Source organism: Aulonocara sp. 'chitande type north' Nkhata Bay, linkage group LG6 (assembly GCF_057382095.1).
Source record: "Aulonocara sp. 'chitande type north' Nkhata Bay isolate Kocher_YH1m ecotype deep benthic linkage group LG6, A_spYH_male_GT1.1, whole genome shotgun sequence".
Classification (NCBI taxonomy): Eukaryota; Metazoa; Chordata; class Actinopteri; order Cichliformes; family Cichlidae; genus Aulonocara; species Aulonocara sp. 'chitande type north' Nkhata Bay.
In genome coordinates this window covers 21902053-21918575 of record NC_141349.1, presented here as the reverse complement: position 1 = coordinate 21918575, position 16523 = coordinate 21902053, and the positions used below count along the sequence as shown (strand labels likewise).

The following is a 16523-nucleotide window of genomic DNA, read 5'->3' as shown; positions in this document are numbered from 1 at the left end:
ACTGGCTCCTTCTGGTTTCCAGGCATAAATACAAAGCGCAGCCGGTCTGAGGAAAAAACGGCACAAAGGAAAACGGAGCGCTCTGAGGTTTTACAGCTAAAGACCAAGAGAGTCAGGTAACCAGCTCTTCTACTAAAGGGAAAAAACTGACATATTTGACAAGTTATTATTCAGCAGCGGGACGGTAAAGAGGACCGCCGTGATTTTAATTGTTAACGTAAGGGGGTGGAAAGAGGCTCTGTTATCTGTGGAAACACTGTGACAGCTCAGGGGGTCCTGAAGGCAACCGTACACACAAAACGTGACCCACTTGTTTGTGTTGAGAAAATATGAACGGGCACTGCTGCCTGTGTTTAAGCTCGCCGGTGGACGAGCACATCAGATGTTAGTTGATGTATCGCAGGTCTTTCTCTCTCTCTCTCTGTGTGTGTGTGTGTGTGTGTGTGTGTGTGTGTGTGTCGGGACAAAGTGCTCAGGCTGGAATAAGGTGGGTTTTTGCTTCTCGCTAAATGTCCGCTTTGAGGTGCCTTCAGGTGTTGTATGTTTGTTGTTGTTCTCACCATCACGTGTTGTCTTTCATAGATAATTAGTTAAAGTAACGCAGTAACGGAGTTTGCTTTGTTTCAAACTGCTGCCACTTTGGCATCACAGCTGAGCTATACGTGGCAGGGGGAGGCTTGTACTCCAGCTGATCCAAGCAGGATATCCACCAGGGAATCAAACAGTCTGATTTCCACAGATTTTTTACCTTCTCTCTGCTCTGCTGCTTTTCTAATGATCTTTGAACTCGTTATCTTCAGTTTATCGGATTTTTTTCTAGACCTAATTAATTTTATTCTTAATCATTTACTTATTGATGAGTTCTATTTTATCAGCTTCTCACTTTCTCGTACTCCCCTTCTTTTTTTAAAAAAAAAAAAAAAAAATTATCAATGAATCCATGAAAATGATTTAATAAATAAAGTTGTCCTTGCAGGTAAAAATGTTATATGTAAATCAAGGGGATTTTTACAGCTCGACAACCCCAAAAACAAAACCTGTTGTTAACCTCTGTCGTGATTTCCTACAAATATAGCTTAAAATACCTTTAATTGGTTTTCTCGCTTTACATGTTTTCTGATTTGTGAATTTTATGCTTTGACTCTATCAGTGGTCATTTGTATACCCTCTTTGTGCATCTCTAATTGATTTCATTAATTATTGGATGCAGCAGCATCTTAGGGCACGGCTCTCCTCTTTATCTGCATTTGGAGAAGAACAGTGTGGTGTATAAAGGGGCACGTCGGTGGAGTGTTTATGTCTTTGTGAGCGGGGTGCCTCCGGTCCTTCCTCCCAGCTTGGGAAATGTAGAGATGGGAGAGAAGTGTGGAATGTCTGGCCTTTGGCAACACCCCCCGCCCGACTACCCTGCATTTTTCTTCCCCCATCTTTTTTCATGTAAGGATTTAGAAATGTCCATTTCCATGCTACTACTCGCATGGGACCAAAAGAGGAAATGCAGATGTGAGTGTGGACACAGCTGGAAAGGGCTGTGTTCACAATTAAAGCGGAGAGGAAAGCAGTAAAGATGAGAGCCACGAATGAGCTCAGACTCCGTGATTTAAGACATTCCAGCCCAAGACTCGCCCTGCAACTTGACAAGTCCACCAGCACGCACACTGTACTGTAGATTGCTATTTCTAGGTCAATGGTAGCCCTACCCCCTCCCCTCCCCGTCTATTCTCCTCACTCCACCCCACCCTCAGCCGTCTATCTACCCAAGGCCAAGCCACACATTAATCTGCTCTAGTGGTGTAAAGCCTGGTGCGGTGACATGTGGCGAGTGTATTACCCAGCCATAGAATTACATGCTACCACGGAGTGATGCGCAATCTGTCAGTTCAGTGTGTGTGTGTGTGTGTGTGTGTGTGTGTGTGTGTGTGTGTGTGTGTGTGTGTGTGTGTGTGTGTGTGTGTGTGTGTGTGTGTGTGTGTGTGTGTGTGTGAGAGAGAGAGAGAGATTAAATGCTTTCCATCAATTAGATCATCATCCGTTCAGGTGAATTTTAACAGTGAAATAGGATTTCTTTTGTAGGTCAAGCCAGATTTCATCAGAGTTATTCTAGATGGGTATGTTGCACTTACATTTCAGCACAAAGAAGAAAATGAACCTTACATGATTTCCAACATGGCCTAAACCTGGTTTGGGATCTTGTTTTAGGCACAAGTTCCCCCACGTCTGAGTGTCTTAGTCCGAGTGTGTGGAGAAGTGGGGAGGGGGGAGACCAAGCCTGTAAAGTCCCAGTTCTGGAATATAGAGGGTAGATAGAAAGCATTTCTGAAAAATTAACAACTGGGACTGTCACAATGTTGTCATATACAACATTGGAAAGTGCTGACACAAGGTCAGCGTGTTAATGTGCGTCTCCTCCAAAGTGGTGGTCAGAGAAGCTGAGGCATTTATCATAATGTAAACAGTAAGTACAAGTCACACATGAAGGTGGGTCTTTATTGGTTGCTGGAGATGATTCACGTAGTTACTTGTGTTTTCTGTGGACTGTGTCTGAGGAAACGCTTGCGTAATTCATCCGTAGAAACTAGTTTAACATCATACACATTTGCATCATGTGAAATAAAGAATTTAGCTTAAAAGGTTTTGCACATACATACATACATATGATCAGAGGCAATGGGCTGAAGGATATAAACCAAAAGGTACCCAACTAATAGCTCACCAGCATCCTTTTCTCTTTTCTGTTGTTGTCATTGTGTTTTGTTTTCTGCCACAAATCAGTTTCCTGTGTGATGTTCAAACTTAACAGCTGCAGAATTTAAAAAAAATCAAAATCACATAATGCCACAAAAACGCATTTGTACACCACATTCTTAAACAAACTGCCTTTGAAGCAGCAGAGCAAAGAGACATGGTAGTTCCCGACTGGGTTTTAAAAAACCGAAAAAACCAAAAAAAAAAACATTTTTGAGTCCTTCATGAATATATTATTGTTCCAGAAATACATAGAGCAGACTAACACCAACCTCTTTTAAAGCCTGTGAATGAGTCCATTCATGTTGATGCTGAATTCATATTTCAATTTTAGATTCTGGGAATGTAACTGATGATTGGTGTCATTGTTAAAACTGTTTTCTTGTTGTTGTTGTTTCTGTGTGCAGAGAGTAAATGGAACATTTCTCAGCTCAAAGCATTCATGGCTGGGATTAGTTTCAGAGAAAAAGGCAAAACTGAAACTCATTTAATACTTACAAAGATGCGATTCAGTGTTTTAATTGGTAGCTTGTTCACAAGTGCTAATGGAGAATGGAGTCAGTCGAGCGTTGTGCATGGATTAACCGCTTAATATTCTTATATGTTAGTAATAATACAGTTTGAGAAAATCAATAGATTATGTGTCCATGGATACTAGGGCTGCCACAAATGATTATTTTGATAGTCGACTAGTCACCGATTATTTATGCGATTAGTCGACTAATCAGATCATCATCCACTGGACGTAAAACTACAGCTTATTGCACCAGCAGCATCTGCTCTTATATAACTATCATTAGCTTACAGCTTTAAGCTTTTAAGGTGCTAACTAAAAATAAAGACAAGATGATAGTTTATTCAATTTTAATGAAATTTGCAGATTGTTTCGGTAAAGTTTAATAAACTCCTTGCTATCTAAAATATAACAGGACACCGGAGTATATTCTCCAGCATCTCACACTTCTGATGATCAGCTGTCTGCTTGATGTTTATTCAGCTGTGTAAAAACTATAACTTTAATCTCAGCCAAACCGATTTACTCAGGAACAAATAAAATACTAAAAAAAAAAAAAAAAAAAAAAGCCAAACAACAACATTTTTAATTTATCTAAGTGACTCATATATATTTAACCTGAGTCGCGAAAGACGGCGGTGGGTTTGAAAACAATTTGCCGGGAGTCCGGTGTTCTCACGGCGCTAGTGACCTAGCCCCCGGCTAGCTATCGAGCTAGTGGGTAACAGACGTCTCCGAAAACGTCGGAGCGCTTTTGAAAATATGTGGTGTCCTGATAAACTGAGCCGATATTTGAGGTTTACACAGCTACATTCTCGCCTGAAAATATGTTAAACGTTTATTTTGTGACCCAGAAAGAATAATAAGAGTAATATTAAAACTAACTAGCTACCGCCATTGTTGGAAACTAAGCTGGGCCGCGCTATGAATTCTGGGACACAGCTGCTTCTTCTTCTTCGGGGTTTAACGGCAGCTGGCATCCTTGTACATGCTGTGCTGCCATCTTCTGTTTCAGTCCGTTATTACACTCTTAAATCCTGCTATTATTCCTGCGTCTTTTGCGATCTTACAAAGCTTCAAACGACACGTCGACTATTAAATCAGTCGTCGACGATTTTGATAGTCGACGTAATCGTGACTAGTCGACAAATCGTGGCAGCCCTAATGGATATACAATATTGTTCCAGTTTACAGAGTGTATAGAAAAGATAGACATAGCTTCTTGGTCTGAAAAGTAAAACCAATGTAAATGTGCCTCGAACCTGCACTCGTCAGATTGGGAATTGTGAGTGTGACAATCATCTGATTTCAAAACACGTGAAAATCCCAAATCCTGTTTTTCTAACAGTACGTATTTCGATTGTTACCAGTGAACGACTGCAGAATTAAAGCACTTTGAAATCAGATGTTTCTTTTTGATACACCCTGTACTTTTCTAATTGCTTTATGGTCTCCAGCATCTCAAAGGACAATAAAGAAGCATAAGCGTTATGGCGAGCTTATCTTGTGATTTAGAAGTCGCTGTCATAAGATTGTGGGGTGTATCTCAGTTTGCTATGCCAATCACACCCATTTTCAAAAAAAAAAAAAAAAACCCCAGATAGCAGCGGGCAAAAGCTCAGCTTCTAGGCAGGACGGTGTCAGTGGGTGATGTCGTGGCAGCTGCATCCGTCTTTATATACAGTTTATAGTCTAAATCTGTAAATTCCAGCAAAACAAATAAACATCATCCACGGGGGAGAGGAAAATAAGAAGAAAATTATTTTATTCACAGTGTTGCTCCGTGATTTGAAACATTGCTGAAAAAAGAACCCCTCAAACATAGTAAATATTGGAAGAAGCCCCTGTTCTACAAATCCAGGAAGTCTGACCTGTATTCACGAGGAGGATCATGAAGTCAGGCCACATGTCATGTACTGACGGGCAGATTTGAGGGTTTAACGCACATCTGTTTCAGCCGTCGGATACGAGCGTTTCTCGTACAGATGTTCTGTCAAAGCTTGTGGTTTCCTCTCTGACAGCCTTTTTGTTCTTTGATCAGCTGATCTTGCAACTGAACTATCACTGCTCACAACTTTCTTACAACACAGTTCCTCAAAAAAACCCTCCAAAATCAAGTCAAAGTTTAATATCTGTGCAGAGGCCTATTGTGTGTCACAGTTATGTCTTTTTGCGGTCTGTAGAGTGCGTGTACATCTTTCAGCTGGGTGGCCTCAAGCTAAACGAAACTCTGTCTATTTTCTAAACAGTATATTATGTACTGAACTCTCTCCGGTGTTGCTGTGGTAACAAAGCAGGGAGTTTTGTGTGTGTGTGTGTGGGGGGGGGCAGGCAGGATATGGGTTACCTCAGAAGACATTATGCTGATGCTTGTACAAGTCAGGAGTAGGAAAACAGACCTAAACGTTATCATATAATGGTGATAACTTTTGACCGATATATCTCCCATAAGGAACTACAGTGTTAGTTTGTAGTGACGTTCAGGAATGTCCTCCGTGCTGTTTCCCACACTCATCCACAGCTGTCCATACATCGATAGCGAACAGCCTTGTGTGGCTGAACAACAAGGTCGTCTGTGTGTTATGTCTTCACAGTCACGGTGTCTCTGAGCAGTTTCAGTTAAATTAGAGGGACTCTGGCAAGAAATGAGCAAGGGTTTGCTTTTGTGCCTTTGTATAGTCTATTCTCTGATGGAAATAACAGGGTTGTCTCATCGCTTCTAATTTGGCCTTGTGCTTAATAATAAACAGACACACTATGGGAAGGCAGAACATTAGCCGCATGGCATTAAGTTAATCACAGGTATAAACACAGCTGTAAATGTTGGTTATATTCACAGGAATGCCAATAAGCAGGACTTACCAGTTGTAAAATAGGTTGTGTGTGGCTTTATTTTTGTGTTAAAACAAGAACATACTTAGACCAACAAGCAGAGCACCAAAGAGGCCCAGATTTGACTCTGGTTTGAGGTCTACTGGTCAAAAAGTTCTGGTTTGGTTGGGTAGTGTGAATAAATCATCGTCTTGTGTATGCTACATTCGCTGAACAAGATCATTTTATTATCTTATTTTCACCACGTCCTTGTTATTCTTGTTATTCTGTAGGTGAAACTGGTGAGAGAGAATTTAAATTCCATTCTTTTTATATGTCTTTTTTTATATTTATCATCAATTCCTCTCCAAGGTAACTGCCTTTAACAAACCCTGCCACTTTTCTTCTGTCATCGTCCTGAGGGTGGTGAAGTCATGCCCAGGCAATACGTTTGTCAGGCAGCCAACAGCACAGATGTGCAGGGCACACCTGTAAATGTTTTGGGTTTCGAAAAGTCCTCAAACTGAAATCATCACATGGATAGTCGCCACAGGCTCTAAAAACAGGGTTTTGGAAGCTAAGAGTTTGACAGACTTAAAGCTGATCTTTCTTGATGTAGAACCTCTGAGCAAATTGGCACTTTACGAACACACGCACGCACAGATATACACATGTTGTGTTGCTGTTACACTTGTTTTACATGTACATAGCAAATTTGAGTTAAATAGCTTTAGACTTTATTGTCCTCTTGGGTAGTTTTGCTCTAAAGGTTCCAGTGTCAAGTAAAAAATGCACTCTCAGTAGTTTCCCTAACCTTTCCTATACATAGCAAAACTACATAATGTGGAGTTTCTGAGTTTTACATGTGTATTTGTCACCCTCCTGTCAGTGTCATCATTTGTAACTTGGTTCTTGTTCTTTGCTCTGTCCCCAGCCTTCATTGCAGAGGAGTTTGGACGGCATGCAAAGTTGTGAAATTTCCTCAGACAGCACTGATGATCCTCTTAGTAGCGGCCTACGTATTCATCGGCAGCCTCGAATAGTAGTGATTGGAGCTGGCTTGGCTGGCCTGGCCGCAACTAAGATCCTACTGAAAAACGGCTTCACTGATGTCTCTGTCCTAGAGGCATCGGACCACATCGGCGGGAGAGTTCAGAGCGTTCAGCACGGTGGGAGGATTTTTCTGTCTTAACCCAAAAATTAGCATCACACACTAATTGGGTTAACGGGTAGAATGGAGATCTCCAGTTGATTAAATCATGAAGTTCTATGTCAAGTTATATTATACGATGGGGCAAAGTCTCTAGAAAACCATTGTGCTTACTGGCAATCATTTGAATGGATCATGGACGAGGTCACTGGTTAAGTCGTTTGGAAAGCTTCTCTGTTTTGATTTTGTTTGGTTAATAAGAAGTCACATTACCCACACGAGTGTGATTAAGAGTCTAAGTTGGCTGTTAAAGATATTGGAAAACAGCAATTTATCAGCCCCGAGAGTGTGATTGAATCAACTTTATCCACTCAAGACAACATTAGAAAGCTGGCTGTTTATCAGCATGAGCAACTAAATTAGCATTAGCTAACAGATCATTACAAACTGTTTTAATATATGAAAATTGCTACATGTTGCACTTTTAAATGGATTTCAGTTTTATCTGTTAGCTAAAATATGAGGGCATCTAGCTTAACTTCACATAAACGGTGAATAAAATAGTTGGGCGTAGCCACCATCTCGTCACTCACACGTAAATGAAGTCCTGTTATGGTGAGCTGAGCATTTTCGCTGCTGCCGTCTTATTGTTCACTAAATGCACACAGTCCTGACCCAAGAAGGCATTTAGAATGAAAATAATTTACAAAATGTTTTATTATATGTAATCTGAAGCTAGTAACTGAGCCAATAGCCAAACAGCCCCTGTAGTTACGCGGCTGTTTGCTCAAAGGTCCTTGCCTGATGACCGTGTAAATGCCATAAGGCACTTCAGCACTGACTTCACCTGTCATACCTGGAAGCTACGTCCATCTTTATGGATGAAGCCCAAAAGCTTAAAAAAAATTTGATGAATGAATAAAACACAAAAACTTGCAAAATGGTTTCTGTAGGTAGCTAGCTACTAGCTTTAGGAAGCCACTTCACTTCACTGTTAAACAAAATGTGCTAATTAGGTAAACTGACCTAGCCATGTTCGTCTTAGCAGCGTCTTATTGATCTTATTTTAAACATACAGACCTGCATAAGGCCCCTTATGAACCCAATAACTGTACAGAAAAGGTTTTGAATTTTATGCCAGAAAAACTAAGTTAATAATTTTGCCCTATTTAGGTAAAAAAAATTTCCAGGTAACAGTTTAAAATCTGCTGAGGTTTTCCCAAGAAGACAATATTTGACATATGGTCAGTTTTTAACTTTGATTGGTTAGTTTCAGTTAAACTGTGCTGTTAATCAGTCATACAGTCGCACAATCAGGATTTCCTGAATATGCCAAAAACCGCATTTCCTCAAATGCATTTCTACATATTTTAGTGACGTTGTTGTGATTATCTTACAAAATCAACTGAACTGTGAGTCTTAGGCAAGAAAAATTTAGCCTTCCACTGATTTCCACCATGATGAATTCTTCTAACTGGCAAGAACAAACGAGCGGTTAATAAAAAGAGCCTGGCTCTGTGCGCATAAAAGGAGCCACATGTAAAAAACATGCACGCATTCGGTTACACGTAAGTCTATATGTTAGGTGCTGTGTTTGTGTGCTTGAGTGCGTGTGGTTACTTCTGTCGTTTTATCAAAAAGTGAACGCATACAGTGGGTTTGATGCTATTATCCTCAGAAAAGAAAATTCATGGTATTCCACTGGGGCTTTAGCTTTGGTATTTTAATTGCGTTGACCTACTTTTGAACTCTATAATTACCCAAAACTCCAGAGTGATTGTGCTTGAGCCAAGAAGACCGTATATACTGCATCACTCAGGGGCACTTAGGAGACCCTGTGTTCTTTAAATTAATCTCTATTGATTTTTCTGTACTACAGGAAAAGCAACTTTGGAGCTTGGCGCTACCTGGATCCATGGTGCCAATGGGAACCCAGTATACCACCTGGCGGAGGACAACGGGCTGCTTGAACACACCACAGATGGGGAGAGGAGTGTGGGACGCATCAGCCTGTACACCAAGAACGGTGTGGCTCACTACCAGACCAATGTCGGGAAGAGGATCCCCAAGGACCTGGTGGAAGAGTTCAGTGACCTGTACAATGAGGTGAGGGGACACATTTGGGCACAATTGGATGCACACATCAGCATGCAAAAATGGAAGTGTGCACGAACAGAGATGCTGGATGTTCAACCTGCATAACAACTCAATATGCAAGTGAAATTTTGCCACATATTGTCGGCAGTAGCCAGATTATATAAGGTCAGCAGTAACCATTGAAAAAACTCACTGTGCAGGCTCACTTTGTTCTAGCTGTAATCCATGATTTTAAATCCAGAATATGTTAGGCTGGATTAATAAGAATGTGGATTAAGTGATGCACAAGAGCAACGCATTTGTGCAGACATGGAAAAACAGGCTGGAACAGCTTCAATAAATTATTGTAGTGAGCAAGGTGATTTTACTGTAGCAAGTCTTCTCACGCTCATTACTTTTTCTTTTTCTTTTTTTTTACTGTTGTGTAAGTTGTTGTTTAAGTAGGTCACATCTGGAAAAGCACTTACAGAGAGAAGGTATAGCAGCACACACACATTTTTCTTTTCAGCATCTGTGCAGTGACGAATCTGAATTTTACAGCTTCGCAGATATGAGCAGAAAAAAGAGCTTTACATTATTTTAAAACCTGAAGATTTGTGGTGAATTGTCCTCTTACAGTGAAATGAGTCTATGCTGTTCAAATCACTCCAGTTTTCCAGCTCTTGTGAATATAGTGCATGCTTTGATGCACATTTGATTGCACAAGCTCTCTTGGTATTTGTGATGCGTATAAAAAATTGGTTTGACTTTGAAAGGGAAGTGATCCTGTGCAACTTTGCGGCCCGCAAAGTTGCACAGGATCACTTCCCTTTTACCACACGGTGTACTGTGATATCATCCAGCCCAGGCTGAGGAGTGATGTGGACAGGGGTGAACACTCTGTCACCCTTAATGATTATGGTCCGTGTCATATGAAGGTTGCTTCTTATGCCCTGTGCTGGGTTTCTCCTTGAGGTTCAGCATTGGTTACTGTCCCTTTCACATGTGTAATATTGAGTTGTTTCCTTAATGAATAAAGTTGAATATGTTTAATATTTATGTGGTATAGTTTAATTATTCTCTCTCTATTAGCTGTTAGGTCTTATTCATTCACTTGTAATATATTTATGCAGCAATCTAAAAGGTTTTTTTTATTGTATATCAAGTTAAATCAACCTTCATTTTTCACTAGAAAATCACTATGAAATGTCAAAAATCAGAATTTAATAAAAGCCAAATTCAGATCAGTGCTCCTGTCAGTTTACACTCACAGCACCTGCAGCCAGCAAAAAAGAAAAATGTCACAAGCAATGAAAACAAAAATAACTTCAGTGATTTAAGGAGCTTGGAAAGAAAAGCGTCTGGACTTCTTTAGGTTGCTTGAAGATGTTTCGCCTCTCATCCGAGAAGCTTCTTTAGTTCTAGGGTCAAATGGTGGAGAGTCCCAGATTTAAACTTAGAGTCCCAGAGAGCAGCCATTTGGCTTTTCTACCTTTAAACCCTGTGGGAGTATCCCCCCCCCCCCCCCCCCCCCCAAAAAAAAAAAAGAGGGACAAAAGGGACCCCCTGATGATCCTCTACCTAATCACATGAGCCAAGGTGTGAAAACGGGTGTGGTTCAGTGATTATTCCTTGAGTGAAACGAAAAGTAGTTTGTAACAGTCAGCAAATAGCTCAGCATTGTGCACATGCTGATTTAAAACAGAGCTGGGAGAGAGATCAGAGCTAAGAAAATGACCAACACACATGCAATCAAGCAAGAAACCATCAGGCACAAGGGGAATTTGGGGGTTGGGAAGTTGAGGTAGAGTCAGGAAGTCAGTTGGAACCATTTGTACTTAGGCCCAAGCGTAACATTCAACCTGAAATGTCTAAACTCCAGTACATGGGCTGCATTCGGAAAGTCAGGGATTCATTAACTGGAAGTCGAGACAACAGCTTTGCGCTGTTATGTTTTGACTCAATACATGTTGATGCATAACTGATGTGGTCCTTACTGGCTGTTCTTTCTAGGAAATGGTTCATAATCAACATTGTGGAAGCACATTTTGTCAGCACACCAGCATTTCTTCATAGTGTCCTTTACCGCTGTCTTTGTTCTGCTTTTTACCGGCCTGTAATGTGTTGTAACTTGTTCTGTCTGTAGTGTTTCGCCATGATGCCAGTGTTTAGTCCTGCAAGTACAGAAATCTGGCCTGGACTGAAATAAACGGGTTTCTTTTAGTTCCTCATTTCACAATGCCCTGCTTTCTTTACATCGTTCCTTGCCTTTTGCTCTCGTTTAGGTGTACGAGCTGACTCAGGAGTTCTTCAAGAACGGGAAACCCGTCTGTGCTGAGAGCCAGAACAGCGTTGGCGTTTTTACACGAGACGTGGTCCGCAAGAAGATCATGTTGGATCCTGATGACTCTGACAGCACCAAGAAAGTCAAACTGTCCATGCTACAGCAGTACCTCAAGGTGTGCGTTGTTTCGTTTGAAGACAAACATTTGTAAATTTGGAGTCCTAGAAAATAACTGATACTCATGAACCCCGAAGCTTTGGTTTGTTTCCTTATCGCTGCCTATAATCCATGTAGCTATCAATGGACAAATAAATATTATAAATTAAAAAAAAAAAAGGCACAGTGAGCGGCGTAAGTACAACTTGCAGATAAATAAAAACAATCTTGCTAACATACGTCATTTACATGGGAATGGGGCATCTGTCTGGTATGATTGCCATAGCAACCCTAATCTTTCATTCATAAAGTAGGCTAACATTGCTGTGGTTAGCATTTAGCATGGGCTAGCTGCCTGTAATTCACTTTAATCAGTTAAATTGGGGTGACAAGTCACAGCAATGATCACATTTTCCAGTTTAATGTGAGCCTGCATAGTCCACCTCTCAGGATACTGCTTAGTGATCACCCTGGATTGTTTTAATTGGGCTGAGCGATTCATTTTCCTAGAGACTACATGAGAATCTGGGACTGTTACTTTAACCTGCTGCCATTAACGGTCGCATCGCAGTAGCAGATCCTCTGCCTCCATCTTCCTCTTTTGTTACCATCCTCTTCTGTCGCCAATTAGCTCATAAAGGGATGAAGTCAATAACATGGCATAACAGTCCCAGTGTGTCATGTGTCCCCTAGGGAGATTTACTTGACCACAACTAGATAGACAAATAGATCTTGATTGACTGTCGCCTCACATAGTTGTTGAAAACATTAATTTTCTATCAACCCTGCAAGTAGTACAAGCAAAGCTATGCTAACCTAGCTCATTAGTGGCCTAGGTACATCCTCATAGAACTGAAGTTATAGCCTGTATAACTTTATATTTCAAAGTGAATATAAAGTGAGTGCATGTGGAGAAACGCAGCAGGGAAGCAAATGGCAAACATTAGGTAACTGCTGCCATACTGGTTCACCAGCTAATGAGCCAGAAGCAGGTGTAGCTGTCCTCTAAACCCTGTGTATTCCCAGTATGTTTAAACTAGTTAATTCATGCTGATTTGTTGAGTGCAGTAGCTGCAGAGATGACTTGCTGACACGCAGTAAATACTTTAATGGCTGCAGAGGTTTGATTTTGAATGTTAGCATTGCTACTTTAGTGACACCCGATCCTCTATGTTGATGTTGCATCATGTTTCAGGTGGAAAGTTGTGAAAGCAGTTCTCCCAGTATGGACGAGGTGTCCCTGAGTGAGTTTGGTGAGTGGACGGAGATCCCCGGGGCACATTATGTCATCCCTGAAGGTTTTATGAAGATCATGGAGCTCCTGGCCCAGGACATCCCCTCCCACACCATCTGCCTTCGCAAGCCGGTGCGCTGCATCCACTGGAACTACTCAGCCCAGCATCAGGAGGTGATCACTAAGAGCAGCGACGACAACCACAATGAAAACAACCACAGCAGCCAGCCTGTGATGCGGGGTCACCCTGTCAGCGTGGAGTGCGAGGATGAGGAGTGGATCATGGCCGACCACGTGATCGTGACGACCTCTCTGGGCGTGCTGAAGCAAAACCACGAAGCCATGTTCTCGCCCTCTCTTCCCGAGGACAAGGTCCTCGCCATCGAGAAGTTGGGCATCAGCACCACCGACAAGATATTCTTGGAGTTTGAGGAGCCCTTCTGGAGCCCCGAGTGTAACAGCATCCAATTTGTGTGGGAGGACGAGGCCCAACTGGAGCAGCTGGCCTACCCCGAGGAGCTGTGGTACAAAAAAATCTGTAGCTTTGATGTCCTCTATCCACCTGAGCGCTACGGCTACATGCTGAGCGGCTGGATCTGTGGGCAGGAGGCGCTGTACATGGAGCGCTGCGATGACGAAACGGTGGCCGAGACCTGCACTGAGCTGCTGAGGCGCTTTACAGGTGAGGGCATGTAGACGCAGATGTATAGAGCTTGGACAGTTTTACACTCATAACAAGATATGCTATTCTTATGACTTTTTAAAACTGCATTTAAAATAGGATCTAGTTTAACTAACAAAGAACTATTGAGGACAAATAAAAGATCTCTACTTTTATAATCTTCACTTCTGTGGATTTAATAAACCAGGCAAATTCAGCTGTAACCTCCTTCTTTAATTCTAGTGAAGCCTTCACTAAGAATCAGTCATCTAAAACTAACACGGTTCAGTCTGAGGCTGTGAGTTCAGTGACTCATTTGTACTATGATTGAGGTTGGGTCATTGTACTTCATAGAAAGGAAATGATGTCACCTTTCAGCTGTGATGTAAGCACCTTTTTTTTTCTGCAAAGAAAGGCTGAGAGATAATACCGCTGAATGACTCTGGTGCCTTCTTTGTGTTCGGTGAACAGCAGCTTACCAGTCTCGTGTCACCGCTCAGAGAGCTGATGTTGCACAAGGCAGAGAGTCATTTATTGTCACTGGGATTTTTAACCATCCCTTCTTTTATACATACACAAACAATCCAGTACTTGCTGCTACCAGTTACATGATGCACGTCACATCTTGCGCAACTGGGGGAAAAAACAGAAGGCTGACTAACTGCTTCAAAGTGACTGGAAGCTAAAATGTAACACGGACTACTGTTTGGCAACTTGCATAAGGTAAGAAGTGCAGAGAGGAAAGGTCTCGGATTATATTCTACCTCAGAAGTAGGTCACAGAGACACTTACTGTCACTTCATGATAAGGTCAGTGGACTGTAATTTGCACAGAGAAGCCAAACACATACAGTCACTCCTCATTTAGGTCAGCGTGGTTTAATCCCTTCAGCTGTTTGCTTAATTGCATCACTCACTGGTGCCTCTCTGCTCGCACACAGTCACAAGTTGATTTGTGTTGGCAGATTAAACATCCAAGTGTAAAAGCTAGTCCAGGTTAGCTGCTGGTCTTTCATATAATTTTACCATTTTAGAGGTATCTGAAAAACATCTCAACAACTTGGAGTTGCTTTGAAATTGTTGTACAGACATTTCTTTCTTTCACACCTGATGATGATGGTGGCTCATGAAATGTCAACCATCAGTTATCGTTCTCTGCTTTTGTTGATTTAGGGATGGTTTTTAAATCTTAGCATCCTAACCCACTGACATGGTAGCTCCTAAACATGTTGGATCTGCCACAGTGAGAGCTGAGACGGATAATAAGAGCAGCTATTGTCGACTTGCTGACTGTCATTGTCTTTTTATCTCAGCTGACTCCTTTGTCTTTCCACCCTTTCGTCCATCTCCAGGGAACCCCGACATTCCAAAGCCCCGGCGCATCCTGCGCTCCTCATGGGGCAGCAACCCGTACATCCGAGGCTCCTACTCCTTCACCAGAGTCGGATCCAGTGGTGCGGACTGTGAAAAGCTGGCCATGCCACTACCTTATGCCAATAGCACCAAGGCTCCAGTAAGAACTGCTTACATTACAGTTGCTAGATATTTAGTTGTCATTTATTGATTAGTAGACATCCTTTTTTTTTTTTAATGCACTACACAAACTCTTTGAGTAGAACAGTGCCATGTAAGTGCCAGTCTATTGACCATTTTACCACTTTTATCCATATACTGTATGTTGACTTTACACTTTTTCTTTATAATTATTTCCACAGTTCCCTTTCTAGAAAATGTTTTACTGATTATTTTATAGTTTGAAATCTTATATTTTTTACTTAGAAGCTGAACTGTTCTGAGTGTAGACGTTTGGGATGGCAGTGTTTTTGCCCTCATGGTTTGTTTACAACCTTCGGCCACACTCAGAGATCATGTGCCCAGTGTGGCCCCGTCATCACATACATGTCAGAGCCCAGCTGGTGCAGAGTGAATACAGCTGGTGTCAGGAGGGTCCGAAGTGCTGATTGCAGGCCAAAAGTCTAGACCATGAAACTCGATGCATTCTGGGTGAAAGGGAGAAGGGGCTAGGAGTGTGGGGGTGGAGGATCCGTGTGTTCACTTGACACTGCTGAAGGAACGGCATGACCCCCTTCTGCTGAAGTGTACAACCCTGGCAAAGTGAAATCCCGAGCCCTCAGGAAAGTTTCTGTAGCCTCCTACATGTGGAGCACTAACAAGGGAGTGAAATAGGAGCGAGTGCCTCAGGAGAAACAGAAAAAACCAACATGATGACATTGATGGATCGTGATTGAATCTCATTTTTGTTCCCTCTCTGGTTTCCTCTCCTCCCCTCTTTGCTCAGCCCTTACAGGTCCTGTTTGCTGGAGAGGCCACCCACAGAAAATACTATTCCACTACCCATGGTGCTTTGCTATCAGGGCAGAGAGAGGCCACTCGCCTGATGGAGATTTACCAGGACTTGAACAGCGCGGAAACCACGAAGCCTAATATATAAAAATAAATGAACCTCTGACTAGTGAAAAAAATACAAACCTGTTGAGTTGAAGCTTTTCATCCTGATGATTAAGTTATACTTAAAAGCATAGCTCGGGCATTATTACACCTGTAACAAATGACTTTTGTTTCTATTGTACTGTAGATTTGAATCATGCTAAATTTTTATTTGAGATGTACTGTTCAGAAGTTGCCAATGGTGCTGTCATTTCATTTCTTTATCATTCTTTTTTTAATCAGTAATTTAATGTTTATAATAACAGCATCTGTAATTTAACTTGTTTTTGTAAGTGCCTTCTGTACGTAATGCTATGTTATTTCGAAAATAATGAAAATACTAAACAAAAAAAATCGAAGGTTTTAACAAAATAAAAGTTTTATCATCATTTAATACGGTTTTGTTTTGTTTTCTTGATTCATTAAATTTATTAAACACACCAGT

The 16523-nt window shown here is 41.5% G+C and overlaps 1 protein-coding gene across 1 annotated transcript; it reads left to right on the top strand.

Moving 5' to 3' along the window:
- smox (spermine oxidase) lies at positions 1-16518 on the top strand. The gene is made up of 7 exons (XM_086295589.1): positions 1-116; positions 7005-7239; positions 9100-9326; positions 11582-11755; positions 12932-13652; positions 14983-15143; positions 15930-16518. The coding sequence occupies exons 2-7, from the start codon at positions 7032-7034 to the stop codon at positions 16080-16082; spliced, it is 1644 nt and encodes a 547-aa protein (XP_086151715.1). The 5' UTR covers positions 1-116; positions 7005-7031; the 3' UTR covers positions 16083-16518.
- Positions 16519-16523: the final 5 nt, after the last annotated feature.